General features: G+C 35.8%; 1 protein-coding gene across 1 annotated transcript in view; it reads right to left on the bottom strand.

The window, feature by feature from the left end:
- Positions 1 to 16,014, bottom strand: part of cdc40 (cell division cycle 40 homolog (S. cerevisiae)) — a 33,389-nt gene extending 17,375 nt beyond the window's left edge. Inside the window, 7 exon segments of the mRNA NM_001009990.1 lie at positions 1 to 27; positions 4,554 to 4,650; positions 5,602 to 5,741; positions 6,934 to 7,020; positions 7,882 to 8,011; positions 10,992 to 11,078; positions 15,800 to 16,014. The exon segment at positions 1 to 27 is cut by the window's left edge and continues 113 nt beyond it. Coding sequence (NP_001009990.1) covers positions 1 to 27; positions 4,554 to 4,650; positions 5,602 to 5,741; positions 6,934 to 7,020; positions 7,882 to 8,011; positions 10,992 to 11,078; positions 15,800 to 15,982 — 751 coding nt within the window. The 5' untranslated portion in view covers positions 15,983 to 16,014.
- Positions 16,015 to 17,085: the final 1,071 nt, after the last annotated feature.

Here is a 17,085-nt window from a genome sequence, read left to right as displayed (position 1 = left end):
GGCCCTGGTAATCGTACGCGTCTTTAACTGTGAAGAGAAACAGATTGAGCTGTAAAAGTGCGCCTCAGTGTATGCATACATGTACCGAAGGATATATCCATGAACAGTTCAAGACAACATCATTAGCAGCTGCAAATATTTCCCAAGTGGTGTTTACCAGAGAGAAGATCTTGCTGTCAACACAGTTTTACACATAATTATACAGGTTAGGGATGCACGATATATCGGAGGCCATATAGTTATCGGCCGATAAATGCTATTTTTAAGATTATCGTTATCGATCCGATGTCTAAATTAGGCCGATATCTTTAAGCTGATAAATTACTTAATTGTTGCCGCGCACGCGTGGGCTTTGTTGTGTTAGAGATAGCAGGGAGATTGACTTATTACTCCAGGGCCGAATAATATTCGGGGTTAATTCTTTTAGTTGCAGCCGGTGAATGAACGAGTTCCCGAAAAAAGCGCTCCTCTTTTCTGTCTCTCCCTCTTCGCTTCACACATACACACACACCAAACTGACCTGCACACGTGACGCGCTAAACAAAAACTTTGCGAAAGGTTTTTAATCTAATATAATTATTTGTTATCATCAACGCGTTGCTTGCCATGTGTTGTTGATGTAAGATTGTATTCAGTTTGATCAGAATATTCATATTGATTATAAAGAGCGCGCGAGAGCTTTCACCGCACGCGCGCACACACACTGATCTGACAGCCTTCACACACACATAGATCTTGAGCCTTCACAGATCAACAGGGGAGAGCCTAGGTGCACCGGTCACTGAATCCAGCATACGGGCCACACGTTCTGTCTTTATATTCTGCTCTGTGTTTGTCATAAAGTCATCTGAGCTCAATGATCAGGTTTGTATCAAAGTCCGAGGGCAAATCTGCACCCTCACAGGTCATTTTCCCCGCGATTGACAGCAAGAACGAACACAGAATTGTTGATGCTATATGTGTTTAAAATAATCTAAAACGCCAAATACGATGAATTTATGTCGCATTTTCTAAAATAATACATTCAGTATCTAGCTTATCACTTGTACTGTGGCTCTGAACTGTCAAAACACCTCTAAAAAAAGCTTTTTCGGACATGACATATTTGTACACATGTACATTACTGTAACCCGTTTTATTCAAGAACATTTGAGCTGGTTTTAGTCCTTAGCTCTTTATTTGTCATCTTATTTAAAATATATTTAACTTGCTTGTTAATTAAATTCCATTTTGTTATTTAACCTTTTTAATTTTATGCAACAGTCAAGTTGCATGTTAATTTGCTATGAAGAAAATAAAATAATGTATTTTTTGTATGCTGATTTGTGTGAAATCGTGAATATAGGTTATATATAATTGAATATATCATTTTGAAATCAGCTTTTTTGCTTTGAGTATAGGCTATTCAGTTCAAAAGAGCAGAGTTTCTGCTTTTATGAAGTTTGCTGTATAAAAATATAACATTTTGAAATATTTATAATTATCGGCCTATATATATCGGCCTCCAAGTCTGAAAAATTATCGGTTATCGGTATCGGCCAAAAAATCCATATTGGTGCATCCCTAATACAGGTTACTAACACCTTTTCTCTAGTGCTGAGCAAATATTAATTGCGATTAATCGCATCCAAAATAATTTCTTTTTACATAATATGTATGCATGTATGCGCTGCGTATATTTATTTTGTATATATAAAAACATGCATGCATATATTTGAGAAAATGCCTATTCATATTTAGATATAAAATGTGTGTATGTGACACAAATTATAAACACTTAATATCTATTTGACAAAAACCTTTTCTATAGCTTTGTAATTATGCGTGTCTTTGTATCGCGATATACATAAATAAATAATTGGGTGTAAGGTGTTCCACAGTAACGCCTTACTGTATTCAAATTACATTTTCGGGGAACGCAGTAATGTAACCAATGACATTTTAAATGTGTGTAATTTGATTACAGTTACTAAAGTCAGTGTAAATGCATTAATTGCATTATACATATTGATTTTAGTTAACAGTATTTGCTTTCTTTTTTAAATCACATTTTCTGCTGTGACATCAGGTAATAAGCCTGGGCTTTTAAATAGCTGGAGAACGCGAGCTGAAATGGCTGCTGATGAGAGTGCTTGCTTCTTCAAGTGGAAATACAGACATCACTTTGAGTTCATTGAGTGTAAAAACAAAAATATCGCTGTGAATGCAGTCTATGTCCAGTCTCTAAAGAACTTTCCACTGCTTTCAAATCGACCAGCAACAAGTTCAAGCACTTGAGCAGAAAGCATTCTATGACAAAACTCATCGCTATTATTCATTCATTCATTCATTCATTCATTCATTCATTCATCTTCTGCCGCTTTTCCGGGGCCGGGTCGCGGAGGCAGCAGCCTTAGGAGAGAACCCCAGACTTCCCTTTACCCAGACACTACCTCCAGCTCCTCCAGGGGGATCCCGAGGCGTTCCCAGCCCAGCCGAAACATAGTCCCTCCAGCGTGTCCTGGGTCTTCCCCGAGGCCGCCTCCCGGTGGAACATGCCTGGAACACCTCCCTAGGTAGGCGTCCAGGAGGCATCTGAAACAGATGCCCGAGCCACTTCTCTCTTCTGACTTCTTTCTTCACTTCTGACTTCTCTCGATGTGGAGGAGCAGCGGGTGTCAGAGCTCCTCATCCTATCCATACGCGCCCTGCCACCCTTTGAAGGAAACTCATTTCGGCCGCTTGTATCCGAGATCTTGTCCTTTCGGTCATGATCCAAAGCTCATGAGCATAGGTGAGAGTAGGAACGTAGATTGACCGGTAAATCGAGAGCTTTGCCTTTCGGCTCAATACTTAAATACTCGATATTTAAACTCCTCCACCTGGGGTAAGGACTTTCCTCCAACCTGGAGATGGCAATCCACCTTTTTCCAGTGGAGCACCAAGGATTCGGACTTGGAGCAATCTATTATATCAACACAAACTATTATTTTGGATGTAATTAATCTTTGCCCGGCACAAATTTTTTAAAAGGCGAATTTAAGGAGTTTAAAGGGCCATGAAACCCCCTTGTTTCAGCAGGGTGTTTTCACACCTCTACTTTGGAAAAAGTCTGAAAAGTGGGCGTGTCCAGCTCTGTTTAGGGGGGAGTGTCAGAGGAAATAAAGTGGGATGGTGTGGGAGTGTCTATTTGGGCATGCGCTGAGTTTCAGTCAAAACACGCACAGACAGGGGAGCAAGTAACTGTGTTTACATGGACATCTGTAGTCGAATTATTTGCCAAATTATTAAATGGTGGACTTTAACTGCAGTTTGGCTCTTTCATTCAGGGAATTCATTCATGCCCCTCGCGACAAACGAGATATTTGATTCGAGGAGCTGCTCTAAGCGTGTATTTTTCATGCAATGTTTGATACCGCACGGCGAATAAGAGAAAAAAACCTCCGCATTTCCCGGAAACTTAGATGCACACGGCAGGTAGCGTCAGAAAGCCGCGTGTGTTATTCCAGTCACAAAATGCGGTGAAAATCCTACACGAGGTTAAAGTTTGGTTGTGGTGCTAACGTGTTTACATTCGGTGCAGTAGTTAGTTCGATACGAACAAAGTAAATAAACAAAGAGCACTGGTCGCTCACTTACCAAATCTGTAGAGACAGGACAATCACCAGCAACTAAAGCCGCGTCTTTATTTAGAGGAGACTACAAGCAAATCCAGATCTCAGCGTTTGCAGATGAGAACAGCTCTCAGGTAAACAACAATCCTCCTTAGACACGTAAGTTATTGTTGTCGAGCGTCGCGTACACTGTTAATCCACACGTGACTCCAGCTGCGCTCTCACAGAGAGAAAATGAAAACAAAACTTCACTGCAGCAAACTATAAAAGCAACACTTCACGCTTGTTTTGCCAACACAACGTGGGGTCTCTGTCGTCTAAACACTGTGAAAGTAATGAATATTAATGAAGTTGCACAATAGAGCGCGCTGATTGGTTTGAACCAAGCCTTACTCATGCATTAATGCAGCACACTGTAAGACGTAATAAGACACACTCTGGCACAGACGTCCAGTCTGCACGCTGGAATACACACTATTATGTCATGACCGTGACGCAGCTTCAAAAATTCGTTTCAAACCGGAAGTACGAATTTGCTTGAAATCACGCAAAAACAACCAATTTACACTTTTTAGTGAAATATAGGTGTCCTAATAGTGTTTTTAGCAGTGTGGGACACATATACGACCGTCAACAGCTCAAACACATGTTTTAGTGTTTCGTGACCCTTTAAGCACTTTTTATAGGTGCATTTTAGGTGCAAGTGCCATATACATATACTGAACCTTATTCTTAAAGAGCTAATAGTATTGAAAGTCTAAAAATATTAGTAAATAAAAATCCAAACCGCTTTTACTCCAGTAATACTGAAAGAAATAAAGCTATAGGAAACATTAAAAAATGCTCCTTGCTCTGTTAAACATCACTTGGGAAATAATTGATAGATGATTAAACATTGAAATCTGATAATGTTGTGTTTAGCTATGTATGTTGTTGTTGTTGTTGTGTGTGCTGTCTTACTGTGCAGGACAGTCTTCTCCTCCGCTGGAGACTCTTCTTCATTCTTTCCTCTCTTCTGTCTCTTGGCTGTGATCTCGTCCAGCTCTTTCTGCTCATCCTGTCAGACAAACATTACATTAGCGCATAACAACAACACACTAAACACTCATTCTCAATTAGTTTTGAAAATGCATATACAGTTGAAGTGAGAATTATTCGCCCCCTTTTGATTTTTTTATTTTGTATTTAATATTTCTTAAATGATGTTGAACAGAGCAAGGAAATTTTCACAGTATGTCTGATAATATTTTTTCTTCTGGAAAAAGTCTTATTTGTTTTATTTCAGCTAGAATAAAAGCAGTTTCTAATTTTTTAAAAACCTATTTTGGGACAAAATATTTAGCCCCTTTAAGCTAATTTTTATTTCGATAATCTACAGAACAAACCATCGTTATACAATATCTTGCCTAATTACCCCAACCTACCTAGTCAACCTTATTACCCTAGTGAAGCCTTTAAATGTCACTTTAAGTTGTATAGAAGTGTCTTGAAGAATATCTAGTCTAATATTATTTACTGTCATCATGGCAAAGATAAAATAAATCAGCGATTAGAAATAGGTTTCTAAAACTATTATGCTTAGAAATGTGCTGAAACAATCTTCCCTCCATTAGACAGAAATTGGGGAACAAAATAAACAGGGGCGCTATTAAGTCAGGGGGGCTAATAATTCTGACTTCAACTAATATATATATATATATATATATATATATATATATATATATATATATATATATATATATATATATATATATATATATATATATATATACTGTATTGTTGCATCCCTAGTATGAACCATTATAGGGGTGGCAGAATGTATATTTATATTATCTATTATTTTAATTATTAACATTATTATTCAAAATAGACATCAGAACTATTCCTCATTATTGAAGGGCTGACGTCTCCTATAAATTTTGTTTTCACACCCTTCAGGGAGGGATCAAGTGTTAATTTGCACTCAAAAGCTCTACATTTTTTATAGTGAGAGGCCTGATGGTCTCACCTCTGAGGGTTTGGCCACGTCTTTCTCGTCCTGATATTTAGCCCAGGGTCCGAGGAAGTTATCGATGTCTGCAGCTTCTCCTCCTTTCACCTTCTTCCTCTTCTCAGACTTTTTTGGTCCAGTTTCAAACACAGTCAGTCCTAATGTGGATGAGAGGACAGAAACAACACAAACAGCACAATTCATAATCAAACCCATTTCAAGCAAATTATGTAGAGCAGCTCTTAATTTCATCCTCTGGGTTCTTTAGCGTGTTCAATTTAAGACTTTTTAAAGACCTGTTTAATATCAAACATATACCAAGTAGAGAAAAAAAAGATTAAAGAAAGAAAGGTCAAACTTTACAATAAGATTCATAAGTTAATGATAATTAATAATAATAATATTCATAATTTTTATTTATATAGCGCCTTTCCAGAGCTCAAGGACACTTTACAAGGAATGCAACAAAAAGATAAACAAACATACATGAGGTCAAATATAACAAACTGGAATTACACAAACAAGACCTAAAAGACATATGAGCAGAGTAGTGGTGGATCAGATTGAGTGGTCAGTTTGGCAGATCAGAAGCGAAGCATTCAGAAAATAAGTGAGTCTTAAGTAAGGATTTGAATTCAGAGATATTATTAGCAGAGCGGAGTGAGCGTGGTAGAGAGTTTCAGAGTTGAGAATTAATGCATTTACTAACATGAACAAACATTGAACAATACATTTACTACTGTATTTGTTAAAGGTAGTTAACTTTAGTTTATGAAAATACAGTAGTTCATTGTTAGTTCATGTTAACTCATGGTGCATTAACTAATGTTAACAAGCATGGACTTGAATGTTATTAATGCATTAATAAATGTTCAATTATGATTAATAAATGCTGTACATGTGTTGTTCATGATTAGTTCATGTTAGTCAATGCATTACCTAATGAACCTTATTGTACAGTGTTACCGAAAGAAAGAATTAAATAACAAAAAGTGAATAAAATCAAATAAATAAATATAAAAGAGTAAGAAATAAACAATAAGGAAATAAAAATGGAAGGGAGAAAGAGAGAAAAAAAGAATGAAAAATAACAAAAAGTAAACATAGAAAGAAAGAAAGTAAATAAAAATTAGAAAAGTATGTAAATTCAATAAACAAATAAGAGCACGAAAAGATAAATAAATAAATAAACAACTAAATCTCTAAGTTCTCAAAGAAAAGCGCTAAGGCGAATGCAGTCTCTCTTGACTGTATGCTGCATGTGACCACAGTATTTATAGCTGCTGAATATGGAAAGAACAATCATAATGCAAAGGAATGGAAGCAGACGCTGAATGGTGTGAACCTGACCTTTGTTTTTCTCTGCCTCTTCTATGGCTCCAATGTAGCTGTTGGATGAGGCCTGACTGGTGTCCACCGACGGGTCCAGAGCATAACCTGACAAATACATAGTGCAATAGGTAATTAGGCAAGTTATTGTATATTGATGGTTTGTTCTGTACACTATTGAAAAATGCTTAAAGGGGCTAATAATATTGACCTAAAAATGGTGTTTAAAAAATGTAAAACTGCTTTTATTCTAGCCGAAATAAAACAATTCAGACTTTCTCCAGAAGAACAAATATTATCAGACATACTGTGAACATTTCCTGAACATGTTAAACATCATTTGGTAAACATTTAAAAAAAATAAATAAATAAACAAAGGGCTGTAGTTTTGCAAGTTTTTCGTCAAATCATTATCAACACTTAAAACTGCATATTTTCCCAGTATTGTATTATATAAATATTTCATATTAAATATAATATAATTTAATCTACATTATACATGTATATTATAGTTTTTAATTTAATTAGCTCAGAAAAATATCTATTACTTGTTTATTTTTGCATGATCGTAAAATATATTTTACATCTTTTAAAATGTTGATAAAAAAAGCTTTTTTCAAGTTTCTTATATTGAAAAAAATACCACCACAACACTGTTACACTTACTTACATATTAGTCCAGTATCGTGCAGACTAGTGCTTTATTTAAAATAGTAGTGAAAAACTTAAACCACTAATATTTATTTTGTATATGTATGTACATTAGTTTTTGTCCCATTGTAAGGAGCATGTAACATGCTGATCTGCAAGAAAAAGTCTGTATTGTAGTCTGGATTGTATTCATTTACTAGAACTTCTATGTGAAGCTGCTTTGACACGATCTACATTGTAAAAGTGCTAAAGAAATGAAGATGAATTGAAAAGATGAATATTGTATTGTTCACTCTAAACATGTCAGAAATTTCTCACCGAATGTAGAAAACGTTCTCCTCTGCTGCTCGAACATGAAGTCGTTGACATGAGCCGGTTCAGCGTATCCCGACAGCATGTTTCTGGGAGCCGCCATCTGCTGAGATCTGAACGGGTTCATTGGTCCAAACTGGAGACAATTAAAAGGGATGCAGCATTAATATCAGATAGTAGAGCTGCACGATTCTGGCTAAAATGAGAATCACAATTTTTTTTTTTATAAAATGAAGATGAGGATTTTCTGAGGATTCTGTAGATGTACAATAAAGGTTAATATGAGTGGGCTATAATATTGTTGTTCTTAAACATGTGGTAAAACAGCAATAGGCTTTGTGTAGCGGTACTGTTGGTTAAAATGCTAAATGTTGTATTGACTTGGAATGGTGGACTTGAACAGACTTTAGATGTGTCCTGGTCATTAATGCTGATGATAAGTCTGATGTTGAGTTATTGTGTTTGAGACATTTGCTTACAATCTGTCATGTCCTGCTTTAAATCTGTCACTGATGTGATTTTCGTGAATACAGAAGACTGGGTGGGTTTTTGCATTTCGGTGGGTTTTGGATAGTTTTTGGGCTGGAATCAGTTAGCTACATCTGCAACACTGTGTGCGCTTTCGGTTTCATTTTCACTGCTAAGAGCGGTTCACGTCCAGCGCGGCTCCCAAACGATCACTCTGTGCCACAAACTGAATGTTGTTTACAACTTTATTACCTGTTATTCACAGCATATGCAGGTTCTGTTCACTAAAGTATACTTCATTCAGAGGTCAGCTCACGTCACGTGTGATTTCGCGGTCGCTAATACATTACATAAAGACAGAAATTACATTTTTGGGGTGAATTATATCTTATAAATACAGCATGTGACACTTTCAACACTATTTGGAGGTGTCCACGTTGCTAAACAACGTATGTAAAACAATGTGAAGACTTGTGCGGCCAGCATTGCTTCTCTCCTGAACTTGAAAATATGATTGGCAGAATCGTAGAAATGCTGGATTAAGATCGTGTAGGGGCTCGAACCGAGATCGTGATCTTTTTACGATTAATTGTGCAGCTCTATCAGATAGTATCTAATTATATATGTAATGCTGGATTATGTAATCAGATTCCAAATAGGGCTGTGCAATATGATGACATACAGTTATAAATTTAAAATGAATCACCCTCCTGTGACATTTTATTTATTTTGCAAATATTTCCCAAATTGTGTTGAACAGATTCAGGAATTTCTCACAGTATTTCCTCTAATATTTGTTCTTCTGGAGAAAGTCTTATTTGTTTTATTTCGGCCAGAATAAACAGAGTTCTTAATTGTTTTAAAGCCATTTTAAGGTCAATATTATTAGCCCCCTTAAGCAATACTAGTGTTGGATTGTCTCCAGAACAAACCACTGTTATACAATGACTTGCCTAATTACCCTAACTTTACCCTAATTACCCTAGTGAAGCCTTTATATGTCACTTTAAGCTGTATAGAAGTGTCTTGAAGAATATCTAGTCTAATATTATGTGCTGTCATCATGGCAAAGACAAAAGAAATCAGTTATTAAAACTATTATGTTTAGAAATGTGTGGAATGAAAATAGTCTCTCCTTTGAACTGAAATTGGGGGAAAATATAAAAGAATTAAATGTTACAGGAGGGCAACTAACTCTGACTTTAACTGTATATAATCTGGATTATATAATCAGATTCCAAATAGATCTGTGCAATATGAATCTCTCTCTCTCTCTCTCTCTCTCTCTCTCTCTCTCTCTCTCTCTCTATATATATATATATATATATATATATATATATATATATATATATATATATATATATATATATATATATATATATGAACAAAATAATTAATATTTTACTCTATTGTTTATTTTGTGGTATCAAAAATGTACTGTATTAAATTGATCATTTATATGTATACTAAATATTACACGGCGATCAGAAAACACATGGCCTGGGGTCTGTTCTTCGTACGTGGATTACTCAGTTAGCTGGATTTGGATATTGACGATTTGACACGATCCAGGATCGTTTCGTTCTTCAAAGCTGATCCGAGAGTTGTTGTCATAGCAACAGTTCTGCCAGGTTAAACCTGATCGGGAGCAGGTTCAATTCATATAAACAGGATTAGATCGGCTCAGTTCAAGCAAAGATAATACAGAAAGTATGTTCCCAATTCTGATATTTTCTTACAGTAGTAGTTATATACACTTGGGTAAAATGGTACATATTTTTTAACTAAATATATAAAGTTATAGTCATTAATAAAATAAACAAAGTTATACATATTAATAAAACGTATGCAATCTGCACCCTCGAAATTAAAGTACAAAGACTGCCACCTGGTGGTGCAAAGAGAAAACTTATTGATATGAACTTTTTTGATCGCTTTAGTACAAATTGTGTATAATAGAAATGCACAATAAGTCACTTTTGTAAAGCAATAATACATTTCAGCAGTCATAAACATGTTTTGATAGTTAATATGCCAGTGATTTGATGCTTCACAAAAGTTGCAGACGCCTTTACCAATATGAAAACGCTTTTGTAAACATCCAGTTATTCTTTACACCGATTAAAAAAATGGCTACTATAATAAAGAAAATATTTTCTAAATTTAGAACTAAATACACTGATTTGCATTGAAATACATGATGAATACTCTTGACACATGAAAGTGTAAAGCCTGCAGCTCACAACAAATGTGGAAGATTATTGCGTGTCATATTTAACAAACTGTTTACTGCTAATTTGATGTAATTTTGCTCACATGGATAATTGAATATTAATCAGATGATGTCATTACGCTGCTGTGCCGTCAGCCAATCGCTGCATTGCTGATCATGATTTCGAGGATCGATAGATCTGTCCTTCACAACACACGCAGCGATCTCAGATCAGTTCATCTAGACATTCTAATCTGATTCGCGAACTCGTTTGAAGAACCAAATTAGCGAGAGATCAGTTATCAAGATTAAAAGATCCGGGATCTGCCAAATCATCTTAAATCATTTAAGCGAGGTACAAAGAACGGACCCCAGGTGTAAACAGGCCTTTAAAAACAATACACATCTTAACATGTACAGCAGACTCTGAACTCACTTCTGGAGCAAACATGGTTTCATATGTAGGGTTGTAGGAGACTTCTTTAAGTGCTGGATCAAGATGCACACCGGTCTCAACATCTTCCTGAAGAATACAAACACAAAGGACATTCATTAGCTGTTGAGCAGGGCTGCACAATACATCATTTTAGTGTGTATATTGCAGTGCAATCGTCACATCGCAGTATATGCAATGTTGTGGGATTCTATTTGATTTAGTTTAACACACACATGATTTCTGGAGCCATTGCAGAGCAGAGCTTAACCATAAAATTTTAACCAAAGTATATTGTTTGCATGCATTTTCAAGAACTGTGACCATGAGAGCATTTCAAGTCAGTTTAAAGCAAGTTCTGGGAACTTTAAATTATTTTATTTATTTGGGAACACTTTATTTTGATGGTCCATTTGAGTATTAGTAGACTGCTGCTTAATATCTGCTCCTTTAACAGACATTTAACTGACTACAAGACACGTTGCAAGTACATGACAACTTGCACTAACCCTAACAGTCTACTTATAATCTAACGAGAACTAGTTGACATGTAGATGCAGTGTAACTTAAATTCAACAAACGGACCAACAAAATTAAGTGTGATCTTTTATTTATTGATTTATTCATGTTTAATGCCATATCAGCAGCTGGAAGGGCATCCGCTGTGTAAAACATATGCTGGATAAGTTGGCGGTTCATTCCGCTGTGGTGACCCCAGATTAATAAAGGGACTATGTTGAAAAGAAAATGAATGAATAGTGATAGATGGTACGGATTTTATATTTAGTAAATGTTGAAGCTCATTTCATACATATGGAGCAGGGGTTCTCAAACTGTGGTACGTGTACCACTAGTGGTACGCGGAGGAATCAAATATGTCATATGTACATGCTACACGTATTTCAAAATTTATCAAAAATGATTTATACATGAATATGACATTTAATAGTATTCATTATATAACATATAGCCTATATTTCTAAGGTCCAGGCAAATTTTTAGCCGTTGATTAATTGGCTACTATATGTTAATACTTTACATTTAAAGGGCCATGAAACCCCCTCGTTTCAGCAGGGTGTTTTCACACCTCTACTTTGGAAAAAGTCAGAAAAGTGGCCGTGTCCAGCTCTGTTTAGGGGGGAGTGTCGGAGGAAGAAAAGTGGGATGGTGTGGGAGTGTCTATTTGGGCACGCGCAAGTTTCAGAGTCAAAATTCACACACACAGTAGAAAGTGATGGTGTTTAACCTACATGGACATCTCTAGTGGAATTATTTGCCAGATTATTAAATGTTGGACTTTAACTGCAGTTTGGCTCTTTCATTCAGGGAATTCATTCATGCCCCTCGCGACAAACGAGATATTTGATTCGAGGAACTGCTCTAAGCGTGTATTTTTCATGCAATGTTTGATACCGCACAGCGAATGAGAGAAAAAAAACCCTCAGCATTTCCCGTAAACTTAGATGCACACGGCAGGTAGCGTCAGAAAGCAGCGTGTGTTATTCCGGTCACAAAATGCGGTAAAAATCCTACACGAGGTTCAAGTTTGGTTGTGGTGCTAACATGTTTACACTCGGTGCAATAGTTTGTTAGATACGAACAAACTGAATAAACAAAGAGCACTGGTCGCTCACTTACCAAATCTGTAGAGACAGGACAATCACCAGCAACTACTAAAGCCGCGTCTTTATGAAGAGGAGACTAAAGCGAATCCGGATCTCAGCGTTTCAGATGAGAACAGCTCTCAGGTAAACAATAATCCTCCTTAGACACGTAAGTTATTGTTGTCGAGCGTCGCGTACACTGTTAATCCACACGTGACTCCAGCTGAGCTCTCACAGAGAGAAAATGAAAACGAAACTTAACTGCAGCAAACTATAAAAGCAACACTTCACGCTTGTTTTGCCAACACAACGTGGCGTCTCTGTCGTCTAAACACTGTGACACTAATGAATATTAATGAAGTTGCACAATAGAGCGCACTGATTGGTTTGAACCAAGCTTTACTCATGCATTAATGCATCACACTGTAAGACGTAATAAGACACACTCTGGCACAGACGTCCAGTCTGCACGCTGGAATACACGCTATTATCTCATGACCGTGACGCAGCTTCAAAAATTAGTTTCAAACAGGAAGTACGAATTTGCTTGAAATAACGCAAAAACAACCAATTTACACTTTTTAGTGAAATATAGGTGTCCTAATAGTGTTTTTAGCAGTGTGGGACACATATACCACTGTCAACAGCTCAACACATGTGCTCTGGTGTTTCGTGACCCTTTAATTACAGCACTTTTTTTTTGGCACTTTTTAATTTAAATGTTGACGTTTTTAATTTGTTTTTTGTTTTTTTACATAAAAGCACAGTACGGTGTAAATGTTCAGACTATTTATGTTTAAAGTGGCTGACAAAAACAAATATTCTAATAAGAGGAATTAATCTGGCATGGTTTTGAACTGTGCAGAACTGTAGCTGCTTTACTGAGCTAACTACGCTACTGTATTTCAATACTGCTCATTATGGTGGTACTTGGAGAGGCAATTTATTTCTGAGAGGTGGTACTTGATAAAAAAAAAAAGCTTGAGGACCACTGACATAGAGCATACTTAGAGAATGCAGATCGACCTATCTCTATGTAAAAAAAAAATGGCATCCCAAGTAAGGCCCCGTTTACACTAGTGCGTTTTAGTTTTAAAACGGCGTTGTAGAATGAAAACGATCCACGTCCACGTTTGCGTTTTACCCAGCGTTTCTGAACAGCTCTCCGTCCACACCAAAACGCTGAAAACGCACATCATGTGACCACACACACACACTCAGGCAAGCGCTCCAGCATTTCTACCCAGATGAGAGCTCTGCTTGTCGGACTGCTCATCAAGCATATCCCGCTGGATCTAATCTAACTATATTTGCTAAACGTGATATTTCATTCATGTTGTTGTCTTTATCTAACGACATATTCCCTGACTTTGGTCATTGGAATCTATTAAGTTACTTGTTCACGGGTAACATGTTTTGGTTAAGCGCAAAGATAAGTTAATGATTAATCCAGGTACATTGATTGATCGCTTGCCTTTATTTCCTACAATGTATAAACTTATTGTATGTTATACTTTTATAATTGTCGATTATTAAAACTGATATTCAGCAATAGAGAGGGTGTGTTTCGTATTTTCACTGAAACTGAAAGGAGGCAGTTGTTATCGGCTCCGTTTTGTTATAAATATCCACACAGTGAAGATGACGCTCATATAGCCTATACAGCACGGCGCCTCAACATTTCTGCTGTCTGTTAAGTTGCTAATATTAAAAAGAAAATAGGCAGTTCCTTATATCATGTTTACATTTTATTGTTGCGAAAGTGAAACAACGCAGCCAGGGTGATGTGAATGAAGTTATAAAGTACACTGTTCCCTTTGAAGATTTACCCGTGTCCTCGGTATGTTTTCCATATCAAACTGAGAAGGGGGAGACTGCAGCCTTGATCAAACTTGCGAAGTCTTAACTTACAAGAAGAGGATGCGAGACTGAACTGTGTGTGGGCTACTTAATATTCAGGAAAAGCCCCAATCAGATAGGCGAACGTTTGCAGCCCCGCCTCCGTTTTCAGATGTCTCCGTCTTTCCCCGTCCACACTGAGACGGAGCAGCAGCGTTTTAGAATGAAAACGGCCTCTCCAGCGTTTTCAAAAAGCTCCGTTTTTGGCGCTCGAGAACTCCGGCGTAGTGTGGACGGATGGTGTAACCGTAGCAAAACTTATGCGTTTTCAAACTAAAACGCACTAGTGTAAACGGGGCCTAAGAGTAAATCTGCTGATCTGATATTATAAGTATTTTAACAGAACTCCAGCAAACTAGATATCATTCATTTTCTTTTCAGCTTAGTCACTTTATTAATCAGGGGTCGCCACTGCGGAAACTCCACACAGAAACGCCAACTGAGCCAGCAGGGACTCAAACCAGCGATCTTTTTCCCTGTGAGGCAATCGTGCTACCCACTGCGCCAATATGACGCCATATATACTATGGTAATTTACCAAGTAAACCTCTAAAAGTAAAAACTAACATGTTGTTTTCTCCTTGACTGTAATGAGGTCCATTCTGTCATCTTATATAAATAACAGTGATGTGTGTGTGCACTTAAACCATTGACAAATTGTAAGACACTATGATGAACAATATCCTTTTTTTTTAAACAAACAGAGATGCAGTCAAATACAGCATATCTCCATAATCCAATACTGATAGAAATGTACTCAACTAATTGTTTTTAACTAATTTTAATGTACCCTATATTGTTTACCATGCTAGTTTGAATATTGGGTGTGAAATCTCAAGCAAGTATGGCTTCAAAACAACATTAGCACTGTTTCATTCACTGAACAATGTTGTACGTTGATAGTCATTGGCTGCTAATATAATTTACCTATTAGCATTTGCAAAGAATACCTTTCTGAAATTATGTTATTAAAGAGAAAGTCAGAATGCGTAAATATAAAACCAACTCAATGAACATAAGAGTTAATTCATCAAATTATAGTCAGTATCACAAAAAAATACAAATAAATCTCAATGTAGTTTTCCCAGTATCACGAAGCCCTAACGTTACATATAAATGACTTTAACAGTAAAACAACCTCGTCTGATTTATAGTGACGAAACATTCCATACAAAGTAAATAACATGAAAATATAACCCTGTTTAATACATTAATATAGAGTTTAAATCGCTTTATAGAGCGCTCTTATATTCAAATCAACAGTATTACGCGGCTGCTCTGACTCTCCGCGGCGTGTTTGTTGTTTACCTTTACTGCGACCTCAGGTGCTGAATTTAACACGGCGACAGTCGTCACACCGCCTGATTTTAATGGCTTGAGATGGACGAGAGCGTCTGGGTCAATTTCTTGTGGGTTGTTTGGAGATTCAGACTCGTTTTCAGAATCTGAGTCGCTGCCGTACGAAACGAGGGAACCCACCGCCGCCGCCATCTTGACTGTTGTGGCTATTTCGTCAGCGGGTCCTCGAAGATCAATCATGCATGCGAATAAATTAATCAAATTTATATCCTTAAAATGATCATTATAACACGTTTTTGCACTTCAAAATGTTATAAGTGGACCAAAAGCACTTAAATATTCAATGTCAAAAACGTGCAGTTATTTAGAGCAATACCAAGAAGTTGTATCTTTTAGGACCTTTCTGGAAAAAATAGACTACGAGAGCGAGCATAACAACGTGAGCGCGCTTAGTTCTTCCTCTTAAGACGTTTTTGGCTTTCTTAATTTTTTTATATTTTTAGCATGAAAACCGGCAAACAAACTTGCCAACAATAAAATTGTAAAATTTGAAAACCCATTACACCTAATAATAATTATCCTGGTTGATTTCCCACAAAATTGTGTTTTCGTGGTCAGGAAGAAGCGTTTAATCTGTATTTTGACTGTATTTAATGAACATTATTTTGGTTTAGTATGCTAAATTAATAGAAAACAGGAGATTATTGTAAAATATGTGTATTTAATGTTCTTTTACAAAAATGTAAAGAACAACGTAGGCTATTTACAAGTGTACATTTTGTTAGATGAATAAATAGAATAAGTAATAAATAAATACTCAAATAAATGAATAAATAAATAAATAAATAAGAAGAAATGGACTCAATGTGAAGCAAATATCTTACATTTTAGAAATTACTTTGTATATAATGACTAAAATATATTTAAACCTCTTGGAACAAGAATAAATAAATATATAAATTAATTAATTAATAGGTAAATAAATAAATGAATAAATAAATGAATACATGAATGAATGAATTAATGAATGAATTAAAAATAAATAAACGAATGAACGAATGAATAAATAAATAAATTAATAAATTAATTAATTAATTAATACATAAATGAATGAATAAATAAATAAATAAATAAATAAATAAATAAATGGATGAATGAATGAATAATTAAATTAATAAATACATAAAATACATAATTAAATAACTGAATGAATACATGAATAAATGAATGAATAAATAAATAAATAAATAAATAAATAAATAAATAAATAAATAAATAAATAAATAAATAAATAA

The sequence above is a fragment of the Danio rerio genome, chromosome 20 (genome assembly GCF_049306965.1).
Source record: "Danio rerio strain Tuebingen ecotype United States chromosome 20, GRCz12tu, whole genome shotgun sequence".
NCBI classification, from domain to species: Eukaryota; Metazoa; Chordata; class Actinopteri; order Cypriniformes; family Danionidae; genus Danio; species Danio rerio.
Note: the sequence above shows the minus strand (reverse complement) of the source record. Positions and strands in the feature narration are given on the sequence as shown.